Raw genomic sequence first — 15,228 nt, 5'->3', positions numbered from 1 at the left:
GGTCGAGGATTATTCGAATCTTACCGTAGCAAGACCGGCACACTACTCGCGCCGAAGTCCACGGCGGGGGTGGGGGGGGGGGGCGCGGAGCGGTTAACGGACGCCCGGTCACCGGTTAACGTACGCCCGGTCTCCGTTAACCGCGGCAAAAATGACGCCGTCGCGGTGGAGGACCTCGTTACGCGGCACGGACGGACGGACCGACGATTGAATTGGAGCAATTGAGAACGCACTCCGAGGCGTTGTTGTTGTTGTGTGAGAGTCGATGAATGCATTGCGTTGTGATGCCACGTGCTGACTTTAAGCGGTTGACGTGTGTTTGATTTGACGTCAAATCTTCTTTTGCCATACGAAAGAATATTTGATAGATGTCAATCTTGATTTGAAGCTTTCGTGACTGCAGGAATCCATATTCTTTGGTTCTTTCGGTAAAGTCACGTGGGTAGAAAATACGTGACTTTACCGAAAGAACCAAAGAGTATTTGATAGTTGTGTTTTTATTTCATTTGATTGCAATAGAATACTGTACAATGGACATGCTACCCTTTTAATGTGCAGAAATTTTGCCAGCACTCTGCTAAACGTTATGGTATTCCTGTTTAACCACGAGTAGAACCTCTAGGCTCACAATATATAATTTGTAGATCTGATCGCAGTGAGTGCCGTGTGCCGTCGTTAGGTGGTGCTGGGGGATGAGAAGCGATTCCGTCGAGCGAAACTGCTGCAAGGCAACCCTTGGCTCACGGACAGGATGTGTTGCCAGGCCTTGGCAGTACCATCGCACCCAAGGGTCACATGAACACACACACACACATTTGAAAAATAAAATACAAACGTTCATTTGAATCGCGAGTGCATGGTGACTCACATGCGTCCACTTGGAGAGAGAAAAAAAACAATCGACAGCACTGCCTTAAAAGATTGTTTTTTTTCAAGTAATCACGTAACGCAATTGGGGCAATGGTCGTTCTTTATGTGCTATGATGGGTTGCTTGTGAAGAAGGGCAATTTGCCCGAAACGTCACCGATTATATATTTGTTATTTTTTTTAAGGCAGTGTTGTTGACGAGTGTGTTGACATTCGTTGTTCATCGTGCTTGCGCGCCACTGCCAATGCAGCCACCAAATGCAATATTATCAAATCGAATACAAACGTTCCGATCGCAAGCGCGGTCTCCAGACCTCCGTTGACGAGCTCACAGCCTCGAAGGAGCAGTAACGATGCCCTGGGCGCACTCGCCGATCAGCAGCGGCACCCGAACAAATCCAGCGAACTTTTAAACGTTCAAAAATGCAGGTCTCATCTCCCACGACTGTCCTCCGAAAGGTTGCCACGAACTTACGAGGTAGCAATCTCTTCATGCGCGTCGCTCTATGCCCCATGTACCGTTCCCGTTTAGCACGGTTGGCTACGTACCATGCGCAGAAAGAAGTTCAACATACATACAATGGGTACCAATGCCTACTTTATTGAGATAGAGATATTGGGCACGTAAAGACTGACTGACTGATCGATATAAGGAGACGTCGTTTTTCGTGTAACTATCAAGCCAGGTGGCCCAGTGGTTCGAGCGTTTGACTCGCAACCGGCAGGTCGTCAGTGCCTGAACCACGGGGAGGGAGGGGAAGATTTCTTGTGTAGGCGAGTCGTTCTTCTGCGGTCGATATATAACGAGTTTAACACCTCTGCACGGATTCAAAGTTGGTTCTCCTATGAATAGACTGGACCCCGCCATGTGAATGTGTAATGTCCACCGCAGGCCCCCCAGGGGCCACCGATGGAGATGGGTACCGCTTCGCACTCAAGATTTGAGCAAGGGGGGGGGGGAAGGTTTTGCCTTGACTCCGTTGGTCTCAGTACAGCGCCTCCGCACACAAAACGCAAACGTTGCATTCCAGTATTTCGGCCGTGGGAAACGTGTACGGACAAATGGAACGCCCACTGACGGTGTACTCGGGGAGACGTTTGGGAGTTCTTTCAAAGTGTCCGTTAACCCGTTATCAGTCTGTGGTTATCAAGACTTTTGACTGTTGAGGATACACTTTCGTTCAATACATTCTGACAAACTGCGCTCATTTAAAATGTGTGCCCCCCACCCCCCCCCCACTCCACCACGTGATTGAAACGGTGCGCGATAATTTACCAGCTGAACGGTCCGAGGCGTGCGGGCGCGCGCACATGCACACACGACGAGCGAAGCAGGAAAGAAGTTGAACAGCACACAGGAATGTACGATTGGAAAAAATAATAATAATTATAAACAGGCTTCAAACAATCGCACGGTCAATCACGAGAGAAAAACTCCAAACTCAAAACGCAGGAAGGAACGTGCAAACGATGTTGTGAAAAGGTCAAAAGGTTACAGCAGTTGTTAGAATGGCATTTGAGTCGCGTGAACTCTTGGAAGTTTTTGTTGTATTTGTCTATTAAAAGTAGCTTCTTTAATCATAATAATGATGGCAACTTGGTGAAATGCGCTCACGAAAACGTGCGAATGCAATGTTGTTTCAGCGCGGCCTACGAAAACGCCACAAAAAAAGGTATAGATTGCGAGTTGACAGGCACAGTGGAAACATCGTGCCGAACACGACCGTCAAAAGTTAGCTCCAACGTAAATTTGCGAAACTGCATGGGCACGGCCTCGTTTGCACCGCGAGTCTCATTCCATTGTAACTGTCTGCACTACTTACATGTATACAACATGTTAAAAAAAAAATTAAAACCCCAACGTTATTGAAGCTCTGCCCCTTTTCTGTATTTCTTTTATTCACTTTTATTTTCAAAGGCTGACAATGCAACGTATCAAGAACATCCGTGCCACCACGGGTAGCAAATTCCCCCCTCCCCGCCCGCCCGCCCGCCACCCGCTTGTCACCCCTACGCGAAGGAATGGCACAGCCCGCTGCTGCTGCTGCGGTGCGTTTCAAACGATGGCGGCACAAACCACCGTGACAACGCGCAGGGTTAGAGGTATACAGACCGCTAAAATGCGTTACGTTGGTACGTCGCAACCGGAGTAGAGTTGTTTTTGAATAGGCGGGACATGTGCCACTTGTGCTCTTCCCCCCGGTGCCAAAACAACGTGCTATTACTGTGTCGAATGCAGTGGGCACAGTGCATTAAGGCAGCATTGGCCTACATTAATATATAATTTTCACATATAAACCCACCTCAGCAGAGGATTAAGTGTTCGGAAACACTCCGCGCAAGTGTTGCATAAGCACGCGTGCACGTGTCTGTGTGTATACATATTACAGCCGTGATGATGTGCACATAGTTACATCCATTACAATCGTCTTAGCACTCATTAATATTATTACTACTACTACTATCGTTAACAGCCATGAGTCCACACAACCCTCGCTGACAACCCCGTGCCTTGGAAGCGCGATTGTTAAGTGAACCCACAACCCACCCACCCCCCCCCGAAAAACAACTGGCACTCATTGTGCACACCCGGTCGACGATGCTTGGACCTGGTGGTCACGGTGGCGGCTTGGGATATTCCGATTTGGACAAAAACTTTACCGTTAGTTTTAATGTACGACCGGACGGGAACAAAACACAGAAACCAAACTTAAAAAATAAAAAAAGTACCCATGCTACACACAGGCCAAAGCTACAAACCGAGCCCAGCCCAGTATAGCAACTGCACTTTGTGTCTTGGGCCAACTGGAGCCATCTCACAGGTCGATGTTGGCGAGCGAGAGGCCAGCCCAAGATGGGAAGAGTGATTCTGGAATAGGAATCGGTGCGATTGGCAGAAATCGTTTGAGGTTTCAGAAGTAACACGACTCAATCCTGCGTACTTTGCATCGCACAACTCGCAGGACCGGGTGAGTTCGCCGCACGACACTTTGCTTCCAATAGACTACAGGGTTCAAAGTAAGGCAACCCGTGATGTGACGCAGGCCGTGTGTGGTGTGATGCGTATGCTGTGGCTGCTGTTATGCTTTCATTCGTCCCAGTTGCTGACCCTCCCCACCCCCCCATCATACCCCCCCCTATTCCCCGTTGTAATTGTTATTTTAACACTTACGAATGCAACAAAATGAAAGTAATCACAAGAAGTAGTTTACCGCTACATGCTACCTAACCATGATCTGATTACATACAAAAAAAAAACACCCAAAGAGTAATAACGCAGGATTACAAATACTTGGCTTTGGCGATCCGATTACATTAACACACGGTTAATTCAAACACGTTAACTCTGCAACGCTGAGAACCAGCCCAGCATAGCCCAAGCCTATAAAAAGCCGTCCCTCGTCTTGCTTAGCGCTGCGTCATCAATTCTAGCCCGGTTTAGCACGGCCAAGCCGGGGGGAAAAAACGCTGAGACACCGCTGGGGCGTCAACACATCACAGCAAGGGGCTACCAAGTTGCTCACTGTACCTGGCCAGTGCTGAGCTTCACTTGGACTAGCCACCGATAGAAGCGAAGGCTGTACTCGGCCCTGTTTGGTTTGGCTTCAATGAACCTAACCTCAGCGTGACCTGCAGAGTCCTCTGTGGTCTATGTACAAATGCATGGATTTGTGAAAGAATCCGGCGTGAAAGAGTCTCCCTCAATGAGAGCCGTACAGACAGCTAGACGGTGAGAGTTTGTGAAAGTGACGGATACAGAAATATAGAGACGCACGCGCACAATAAGCATTTAGCCTTTTGGTATTCAGTCAATATGGACAGACAAGCTGATGTGTAGAAAGATTTACAGGCGGACAAGATAAGTGACGAAAGGATGGACAAATTAAAAGGCGGAAAGATGGACGTAAAGAAGACGGAAGAAAATTAAAAATGTACACGCGGATGGATGAATGGTTGGATCGGCAAGCAGACAGGGCAAATATATGGACAGACGGACGGATGGGTGTGCGGGCAGACGGGCAGGGAAGGGACACGGGAGGGCGATGTCGTCGCGTTCAGTACTCGAAGTCGTCGTCGTACTCATACTGGTCGTCGCTGAAGCGCGTGGTTGGGTTGGGAGGGTCGCTCAGGGTTAGTCGCCCGACCTGCTTCCCCAGCAGCGCCTCCTCCAGATCCTCCTCGTACGAGCTGCACAAACAAACCAACAAACTGTTACAAGCTAAAAACTATGCTAAAAGTTTTTTTTCCTTATTTTACCGAGTAAAGCCCCGACTGAGAAATACAGCTCTTTTTCAGAAGCGACCTGGCCACGAATCGGAGTTCAACGAAGTGGCTCATCACGTGGAAATTTACGGCAGGGAAACACCCGGAGGATCCGGAATAAAAATCCACGCGACCACGGGGAGAGAGACACACACAAACTCCAAATATACAGCAGCAGTCGTCAGGGTCGGTATGGAACGCACGACTTCCTGCATACCAGGCGAGGTAGTTAACATCTCTCCACTGCAGCACCCCAACACCACCACCACCGACAACATCATCATCACCAACAAAGTGACCAGCTAGCTCAGAGGTCAGAGTGTCCAGCTGGCAACGCTGAGGATCTAGGGTTCAAATACAAGAAGAGAACTGTGATTAAATCAGGTTTGTAAGAGTTGTTGGTTGTGGCCCAGTCACCAATGATCTGGACGAAAAAAAACCCCCCATCACATCAAAATTGGTTCTTCACTTAATTTGCACTCTGTTTGGTTAAATTCCAGCTCTGGAGAATGGGATCGTGCTGATCAACCTGGAGTCTCGAGGCTGATGAGTTATTCTCAGGGACGAAACCAATGACTGTACAAAAAACATAACCTCAGCACGTTGCAAATATTAATGCCATCAGAAGTGAAATTATTGGCTTCATCCTCCTGCAACGAACAATATTCTTCATGGCAGAGCAAGCGGGTTGGGAGGGTGCTGCCCCCTAGCGTGTCAATCACAGGTCACTTAGTCGGCATTTCAGAAGAAGTTCTATGATATCCTTCAGTGGGCGGTTCTCTGTGGGGGCGGTGGTTAGCGGCCACGGTACAGGTTGACATAATTATTCATAATGAAGGTTTGTGGGTTAGATCGCGGAAGTATAAATGTGTTGTAACCCTCCACCACCCGACACAGCCAGTCAAATTTGTCACGTAAACAACGCGCCATTTAATTACTACTTCAGCCCACCGGTGTGTTGGAGAGTAAATTGTAAATGTTGTGGATTTACACTCGGGTTGGAATAAGTAGGAACTAATTGGCACGTTGTTTACGTGACAAACCTTACTGGCTCTGTCGGGTGGTGGAGGGTTACGACACATTCATACTTAGGCGATCTAACCCAAAAACATTTATTATGAATAATATTGGTCGCGAAAGCCTACGTGTTAAACATTATAATTATTGCTGCGTGAGTCTCCGTGTCTCACATGGCCTGCATCCGCTGGTTTGCCGACTCCTCTGCGACCAGGATCTCGTACTCCTCCGCGGCGTAGCGATCCCAGTCCGAGGACTCGGGCACCTCCCCGTCTGCCTCCTACACACACGATACAAAGACAAAGATCCCACCCCCACCGTATAATCTTTAACAGACTGTTGGACGCAAGTGCTATTAGCAAGCACATCTGAAGGCCGGCATGGCACACGAGGGGGTGGGTGGCCAGCACCACGCCCGACCGCCTTTGTATCCCCAGTGGCGATGTTTACCTAGGAGAGGGCCAAGGCCCGGTTCATATAGTTGTCACTGATGTTGGCCGTGACCGGGAATCGAACAAAGATCACTGGGTTCGTAGTGCAGTGCACTAACCGCTACCCCTACAAAGATCCCCCGTATAGCCATAAGACACTGTTGGGGCAAGTGCTGTTAGCGAGCACCTATTAACGCCGGCGCGAAGCACGAGGGGGTGGATGAAAACTCGTTTCGTCTCAAAGGCGGTCATTAGGTAGTGTAAGCAGGCACCTCGAGAGCGCCGGCTCACGAGTTCCGAATCAGGATCCGTATTTATCCTGGAGGGATCCCATTGAGCAGTGAGGCTCTTTATCACGGATGTGTCCAGTCGGGGCGGGTCAGCGATTTACATCAACAAGCTGTACGATGTAGGCGCGAGATAGAGAGGAGGCAGATGAGCAAGCCGCTCAAACAAAACCGACTACTAAATACAAATAAAGAACGCAAAGTACAAATTGCACATGCGCAGAAATTAGTGCCGATTTGTCAACACCGATGGCAAGCCAAGGAGTGGCAGCAGAACAGCAACATGAAAACAGTCCCCAGGCCACACACAGCAAGCCAACGAGCAGCCCCCTCAATTGCATCGCGATACCTTTTGGACGGAGAAGGGGTCCTTCTGCTCGTGCTCCAGGTACTTCTCGAGGTTGAAGAACGTGTCGAAAAAGACGTACGCCATTCTGCACCGCTTCAGATCCTTCAGCGTGATTTTGCCTGGGGACGGGGGAGCACCGAGACGATAATGAAAACATTTCATCGGGAAAAATTTACAAATCTCCCAAGGTGGCCGAGTAGCTGAGAGGTGGCTGGAGTCATGAGCTGGCACTGCAGAGATGCTGGGTTCGAATCCGGCTTTCAGTCGCCTCTGATCAAACACGATTCTCGAGTCTGGCGCGTTAACAGCCTCATTCAAAGTCACATTGTATTGTTGAACTTGTTTTGCACCGTACGTAGCCAACCGTGATAATCGGAGGTGCGGGGTAAGGACAACAAACTAAACACCAAAAGCAGTTCAGTTGACGAACATTTGTGCTGTCAGAATAAAAAAAAATCAGTTTCACCCTCCTGCGACGACCCATGAGACTCTCGTGGCAGAGCCAGCGGGTGGGAGGGTGCCGTACCCCTTGTCGGCATCTCAGGGGTAGCTCTACGACATCCGCTTCCGTCGGCGGCTGCCCCGGTGAGCGATCCCAACGGAGGCTTCGTCCACGTGACGCGACGGCCCGACGAGCGGTGGGTGCGGTCGGCACGGCAAAAGAGATTCGCGAAAGACAACACGAACCTTCCACCTGGGGCTTGACGAGGTCGAGCATCTGGCAGAGGCAGTCGCTGAGCGGCAGGGGCTCGATGCCGAGCTTGTCCATGCGGGCGCACTGCTCGCCGTAGAAGTGCTCCAGCTCGTACATGGACAGAACGCCGTCGCCGTCCAGGTCCATGCAGCGGAACCAGTACTCCACGCTGGCGCACGGACGCATACAAGCACGCACGCAATCGTGCACACGCGCGCACGAACGCAATAATGTATACGCACGCACGTGCATACGCGTGGACACAACACAGGCAACGGTGCACGAGTATTACTGTTGCTGCTACATTTGTTCAATTCGTTTGACTCGACGCCTCACCTCGTCGCGGTCTTTTTGTCTTCCTCCGAGATGAGAAACCACACAAAGTCGGCGTAGCTCATCCGCTTCTCGCGCTTGGTGGCCGGTCCCCTGCTCACACCGCACCGCACGACACCGCAACGTGCAATAACACACCGCACAACATCACACCGCACCGCACAATACCGCACAACACCAAACAACGCCACACCACATCGCTCAACACCGCACCGCACAGCACCACACCGTATCGCACGACACCACACTGCACAACAGCACACCACACGGCAGCACACCGCATCAAACCACACGCGTTCCTCCCAAGAGGGCTGTCGCTCGCTCGCGCACGCACAAACACCGGCGCTGGAAGGCGATCAATAAGGACTGCGAGCGAATCTCACCGAACACGCAAGATATGGGCCAAGGGAGCGTTGACGCACGACGCTGTGCCAACCAATGGGATTACCGGACCCACGGGTCGCTCGCCGATTGAAATCGAAGCAGCGATTAACCCTCGGTGAACCGATACTCTTAACGTGGCTGTCGGATCGACCGCGACCAGAACCAATCCAAGCAGGCACCACGGCTCGGGTTCCACGAGACCAAATATGGGCAGGGGGACGCGCCCCCTCCGGGCAACGCCACGCCCACTTTCTCCCAAACATGGGCCGATGGGGCGATTTCGTCGGGGTGTGCCGATTTATTGGCGTCACGGCGCCGCCTCGTTCTGCGCAAACGCCGGACGACACGGCTTTCCGTCGACGCGGGCGCCGTCTTTCCGCCGCGCTCCGCGAGCCATCAGGCACTGGTGTACCTCGTGACAGCTCCGGAGAATATCCTGTCGATCATCCGGCTTGAGATCGCTGCGGCGACAGGAAAACATCGACGGCAGTGACTTTGCTGCCCAACCGCAGACGGTTGTAATCCGGCGCTTTTGGGGAGAATGTTTGTAGGATCACACGGATTTGTGGGCGGGTGGTGGCAGTACAGTAGGTGGGTTCGTGTTGCCGTCTGTGCGGAGCCTCTAGTGGTGTCCACCAAGAACATTTGGCGAGTGTTCTCCAGGTACTCACCACAGTGGCACGATGTTAACTACCTCGCTTGGTATGCAGCAGGTCGTGGGTAAGATCATGACCCTGACGCCTGCTGTATGTTTGGAGTTTGCGTGTCTCCCTCCCCGTGGTCGAGTGGATTTTTCTCCGGGTGCTCCGGTTTTTTCCTTCCACGTTTATAAACACGCGTTTAGAGTATTTGGCTGCTATAAATTTCCACATGATAAGCCACTTTGTTGGGCTATTCATCTGTGGCCAGGTCACTCTGAAAAAGTGCGTCAGGGTTTAGGGTTATGGCTAAGATTAATTGTCAAGGTTAAAGTTATCATTTGAAAGCTATGATTGAGCTTAAAACTACATTCAGGAACAGGGTTAAGATTATGCTTTGGGGTAGTGTCAGGATTAGCATGAGACTCGGGTTTCGGGTCGTAGAAAGTGGGCAGGGCTGTTTGTATTGTAAGTGTGTACATTGAACTTCTTCCGCACCGTACGTAGCCAACCGTGCTAGTCGGACGTGCGGGGGAAGGGCAACAACGCGCTAGCGCTCGAGTTGAAGCGTTGGTTCGAGGCGTACCGTGGTCGTTGTGCTTTTCCAGGTCCTTGCGGTCAATGTAGAGGTCGTGGTCCGTGTCCAGCTCCCAGAACTTGCAGTAGATGACGTAGAAGTGCTCGTAGGAGAAGTAGTCGGTGATTTGGTTGATGTCCTCCTCCTCCTCGAGTAGCGCCAGCGTCTGAACCCATTCAAGTCACCAATAACAGCGACCGTCATCGTCATCGTAATCATCGATAATAAAAAATATTCGTCGTCATTGTCTGTACGATGAAAAACTAAATATCTTCGACGCCGTGTTGCTGTTGTTTGAAATGCAGACGCGCCGTCCGAAATTTGCTCGCTCGAATCTCAAATCTCAGTCGGGTGTCATATTGCCCAACGTCGGCACTCACGTTAAATTCCGTCTCCCTTCGTGGGAAAGCCACGGCGGTTCTTCTAACTACTTGAATCAGGGAACATTATACGAACTGCCCAACTGAGTAAATCTCAGCGACGGTTAACCTGGGATTATGCTCCACTTTGAACTCTGTCCAAGGTTGTGCGGAAGGGAAGGCGCCCAGCAACCAAAGGGGAGGAGAAGAGTAAGAGCAAGATGGTGCCCCCCCTCACACCTTCCCCTTCTCCTCCCCCCTGTCCCTGTCTTTCTCCCAGCATGTTCCTCACCTTCCCATCCCCCTTACCCTTTTTCCCCTCCCCATATCCACTCTCACGTCCCTGATCGTGGTCTCAGGAACCACACGTCGGTCTCTTAACAGCGATGTTCTCATGCGAATAAGAGATATTGCATTCCTTAACTTTGGCATGGACAACTGTGCACCGAGTGTGACGGTTGTCAATCAATCAATCGATGCAAGATTCGGCAACAAAAAAAGCAGCTGAGAACGAATGCGCAGCTCACCTGCAGGAAGTTGCTTTTCCGTAGCTCGGTCAGCGAAATCCGTCCCGACCACGAGCGATTCACAGTGTAAAACACTCTCTGGATCACCTGTGGGCGCGGGTGGTCGGATAAAGAATTGAAACACATTCTCCTGCGGAGGGAGCTGGTAGGAACGTTGGGTTGCTCGGTCAATGGCCAGGGTCAACGGCGGCACCACGTGGTGTATACCACACAATATGCCCGACTGTGAGGGTGGGCACAAGCTGGCGTGAGTAGGTTAAACGGTGAGTTTTATAAGGGCACCACGGGGTGACCAGCCCCTCCCCACCCAGCCCCACCCCTCCCACCCCCCACCTAGCCCCACCCCTCCCACCCCCCACCCAGCCCCTCCCCACCCAGCCCCTCCCCTCCCCACCCAGCCCCTCCCCACCTTCCCCTCTCCACCCAGCCCCTCCCCACCCTCCCCTCTCCACCCAGCCCCACCCCTCCCATTTTTGGATGCACGACGGACGGACGGACACAATAATCCCCTGTGGGCTGGTGTAACCAGGAGGTTCCTACCAGCATTAAGCAAGGCCCTTGAATGCTGCAGCATCTGATAGCGCCCTTCAACGCACGAACCGGCGAACATACCCAGGGCATGCTTGAAAATAAACACAAATGGATAAGGAGGAAAACGTAGAATGCAAATTGGAGACACCATACTGACTGCTAAGAAAAGTAAGGACAAGTCGCGATAGAAGGAATGCTGGCAGCTGGTCTTAGACTAACGACGGAGTGGCAGGCCAAGGAGGTAACTCACCCGGGGAGGAGGTCCACCGCGGGAACGCGGTGCGAATAAATCAACGAGACGGACCCTTTGTGTCATAGGACCGTGAGCGGACTCGCGGTGACATGAGAGGAGGCCTCTATCCAGCTGCGAACAGATCGTGGTTGACGACGACGAGCAAGCCAGCGTGCGCACGTAGAACCTCTAGTGGCTGCCGGGTGTTTACCTCGCCTGGTATACGGGGACGTGGGTTCAATCTCTACCCTGACGCCTGTATATTTGGAGTTTGCATGTTCTCTCTCCCTGTGGTCGTGTGGATTTTTCTCCGGCTCCTCCGGTTTTTCCCTCCATATTTAGAAACATGCATTTAAGAGGATTTGTCCGACATACATTTCCACGTGATAAGCCACTTCGTTGACCTATCATTTGTGGCCAGGTCGCTTCCAAAAAAAGAGCTGTATAGCTCAGTGGACCTCACTTGGTGAAATGAAAAAAAGTTGATGGTTTAGTTAAGGCAAACCAATCGCGTTCGCCAAGCGCTAAATCCAACAGGAAAGAGTCTCGCATGCACGACTCGACGCTGGCAGCGTGCGCGCAGGAGATACGGCTGGCTGGCTGGCTGGCTGACGAAACTAAAAGTCAGCTGCGTCGCAAGGGCAACGGGAACGGTGATCCCAGCGTCACCGCCACGGCTTCGTGGTGGAACAAGGCTTACGGGCGGCAACGCGCGCCCGGGATTTGAGGAGATCGACGCGGGGGCGGCAGCTGCGTGGTTATTATTAACGCCGCTTTTGGCCGCTCCCGAGACCGAGCCGCCGCCGATGCTTCGTTTCCCGGTAATGTCACCCCCGCGACACGGCATGAGCGTGCCGCTGGCCGCTGGCCACAGGCCGAGTCAATGGGCGAACGCCGGGCGCCTCCAAGCCCTTACAAGCCAACCGGCAAACCGCTGACGTAGGGTCAGGGTACATTCTCCCACCAACCACCCCGCCGCCCCCGCCGCCACCATAGGAATGAGGAATTTCCACCGCTGGCGAAAAGAGGATGAGCGCTGCGCCATGCTTGTTTGAGCAGAGAAAACCGCGGTGCCGTTTTAAAAGTACATTTTAATAAATAGGATTAGGTGATGTTGCAGGGCAAGTGTACATCGCAGCATTGTGGGCATATGCTATACGGCAGCGGGGCATTCAATGGTTGAGGCACAGAGTAGGGTGCAGGCTCTGGCATCGCTTTACCGTTGTGATGTACCGCGAGTGGAATTCCGGTGCCTCCTTCAAAAATGTGAGCCCAGGGTGACTGTCCACGATGTCCTAGGCATTGGGACGTAAACGGGAGAGGACAACCACATCAACGATTATGAATATATTGCGATTCACAATTACAATAATGCATTTGTACACCTGGTGCTGCTGGCAAATGATTGTGTTTCAGGAGCGTCCTACCAAAGTTGTCGCAGCGGGGGGCAACGCTAGTCACTCCTGGGCGTAATCCTAATTTGGGTCGTTTGCAGGAATATATTCAGCAGTGGGATGTTTTGGCCAACACCAGCCTGTTGTATTGTGTGTTACTTGTTATGCTATGGGAAGAAACCGGAGAACGTGGGAGGAAACTCACGCCGAACAAGGGGAGAACATACAGACTCCACACAGAGATGGCGATTTAAACGGGGGTTCTCAATCCCAGTGAGCTGATGGTCTCAACCCAATCACCAATGGTCATACAAAAAAAAAAGTGTTACATTTGCTGATGTTGTAACCACGCACATTCCAGCTGCCGAAATTAACACAACTCTAGGTTATCACTTCATTAACCCTCTTAACAGGGAAAATTATTCGAGCTGGGTTCTCCGTTAATTTAAGTATATCGATTATTCAACTAATCGGATATAATACAATTGCAATCTTGATTTGAAGCTTGCTAATCTCCCTAATATATCTGCCGAATCTCTCCCATCAACATAGTGATAATCTCCCATTAACACTACTGCTGTGCGCATATACGGCGATGGTACTCTTACACGGCGACGGAAGCTCATTTACTTTGGCATATTCTTGGTTCTTTCGGTAAAGTCACGTAGAAGGGAAACAATAAAAACAATAAAAATATATTTCCCTTCTACGTGACTTTACCGAAAGAACCAAGAATATGAATCCCTGCAGTTACGAAAGCTTTAAATCAAATCAAAATTTACTTTGGCATGCTAACCTCTCTCTCCCTAATCTCCCCCATTAACACAACTGATGTGCTTTTGTGCGGGGATGGGACTCCTTTCCAGCTCGGACCCCGCCTACTTGCCGTTGGCCAACATCTATAACCTCTTGTTGTAGCAGCTCTCTCCCTGTGTTCTTCCAGGTTCAGCGGTTCTACTGCTGGATTATTTTTTCTGCCTGAGGACGATTGCTTGTGTTACGATCGAAACGTCGTGATACATTATTATTTTTTCTACCTACGTGACTTTACCGAAAGAACCAAAGAGTATGAATACAATTGCAGTTGGGGGGGGGAGGGATGTCGTAAAAAATTTCGTCGCCTCCGTTTCCACGCGTGACGCTGGATGCGAGGCGGTTGGCTGGGCCTGATGACCTCATCACCATCATCAGCCGCGTCACGTAGGGCGTGGCTTGTTGGGGGTTTCCTGGCTTCAGGAGGCAGAATGTGGGGGGGGCGGCCGCCGTTTTCTCATAAGGGGTCGAAGGACCGAAATTTAAAAACGTCGATTGCAATCTCGAGTTGATAAATCAACTCATCGTCCCGGCTCTACCCTAAGTGCACCCCCGAGTGTGACCAATTCAAGTAATTCGTTTATTTTGTTTTTTCGCTCGTCTCAATAGTGCACGGCTATCACGAAGGCGCTCTGTTTCACGTAGCCCGTAGAAGTTTGGCGACAGCGGGTGACGTTGCTATGTGTAATCCCAGTTGAGAATATCGCGATTACATTTTAAAATTCGCGCAGCCTTTTGACGCGATATTTCATTTCCCGAACGCGATCTGAGGGTTGCATTTGCTCACTGTGAGAGTTTCCGAATGGACATTTCAATCGGCTCGTGACAACATTGCAATGCCCCTCGGAACAAATTGTGATCAAAACTGCGAATATATTCAGCCAAAAAATAAGTGGGCCCGTGTGTGGTGTCTTTGTTTGTCTTGCTGGTGCATTTTCGCGTTGCGTGCACGCACGTTGAACTTCCTTCACACCATACTTTGCTAACCGTGCTAAATGGGAGGCTTTTATTTATATTTTATGGTAATGATTTGTTTCGGGGTCGTACTTAGCCCCGTCTGAAACTGAGTCGCGCGAGAAACTTGTTTCGGTTTGGTGCCCACAGCTCCTCCCTTGCCCCCCTTCCGGCTATGCCACGGGCAGCGTCGGCTCGCACCGCGGAGTAAATGCGACCGCCGTATTTTTAGCGCTGCGTGATTTATTTCGAGGCTTGCCCTCTTTGGGCTGGAGGCATTCTCTTCTGCTGCGTGGTATTAAACGTTTCAAAAAATAAACTTACGTAAGTCTATGTTTTTTTTTTTTCAATGTGTATCACCGATAGCGCTTGTTGCGTCTATCAGAGTTACGATACCATGTACGGTAAAGGAAGATGAAACCGCGGAATTACCCGCGTTGTCACATCCAGTAAGCCTCTCTCTCGTCCTTTCTATGTTGTCTGAAACATAGAGGTTTGTTGAATTTCTGTCATCCAGTGCATTTATAACTTGTGTTCTTCAGAGCTGCAGGAGGCATGTTTTCAAATGTGTTTTCGT

The 15,228-nt window shown here is 50.9% G+C and overlaps 1 protein-coding gene across 7 annotated transcripts in view; it reads right to left on the bottom strand.

The window, feature by feature from the left end:
* Nucleotides 1-3,992: 3,992 nt before the first annotated feature.
* Nucleotides 3,993-15,228, bottom strand: part of PPP2R3A (protein phosphatase 2 regulatory subunit B''alpha) — a 77,855-nt gene continuing 66,619 nt past the window's right edge. For all 7 annotated transcript variants that reach the window (XM_032971951.2, XM_032971950.2, XM_032971953.2 and 4 more), the window contains 9 exons: nt 12,711-12,785; nt 10,728-10,814; nt 9,851-10,007; nt 9,039-9,087; nt 8,246-8,335; nt 7,903-8,078; nt 7,216-7,334; nt 6,322-6,428; nt 3,993-5,056 (listed from right to left, as the gene is read on the bottom strand). In XM_032971951.2, the coding sequence (XP_032827842.1) occupies nt 4,924-5,056; nt 6,322-6,428; nt 7,216-7,334; nt 7,903-8,078; nt 8,246-8,335; nt 9,039-9,087; nt 9,851-10,007; nt 10,728-10,814; nt 12,711-12,785 (993 nt within the window). In that variant the 3' untranslated portion in view covers nt 3,993-4,923. The remainder of the gene's footprint in view (nt 5,057-6,321; nt 6,429-7,215; nt 7,335-7,902; nt 8,079-8,245; nt 8,336-9,038; nt 9,088-9,850; nt 10,008-10,727; nt 10,815-12,710; nt 12,786-15,228) is intronic.

Source organism: Petromyzon marinus, chromosome 47 (genome assembly GCF_048934315.1).
Source record: "Petromyzon marinus isolate PM22_M1 ecotype Great Lakes invasive population chromosome 47, UKy_Petmar_22M1.pri1.0, whole genome shotgun sequence".
Classification (NCBI taxonomy): domain Eukaryota; kingdom Metazoa; phylum Chordata; class Hyperoartia; order Petromyzontiformes; family Petromyzontidae; genus Petromyzon; species Petromyzon marinus.
This window is presented reverse-complemented; position numbering and strand designations above follow the sequence as displayed.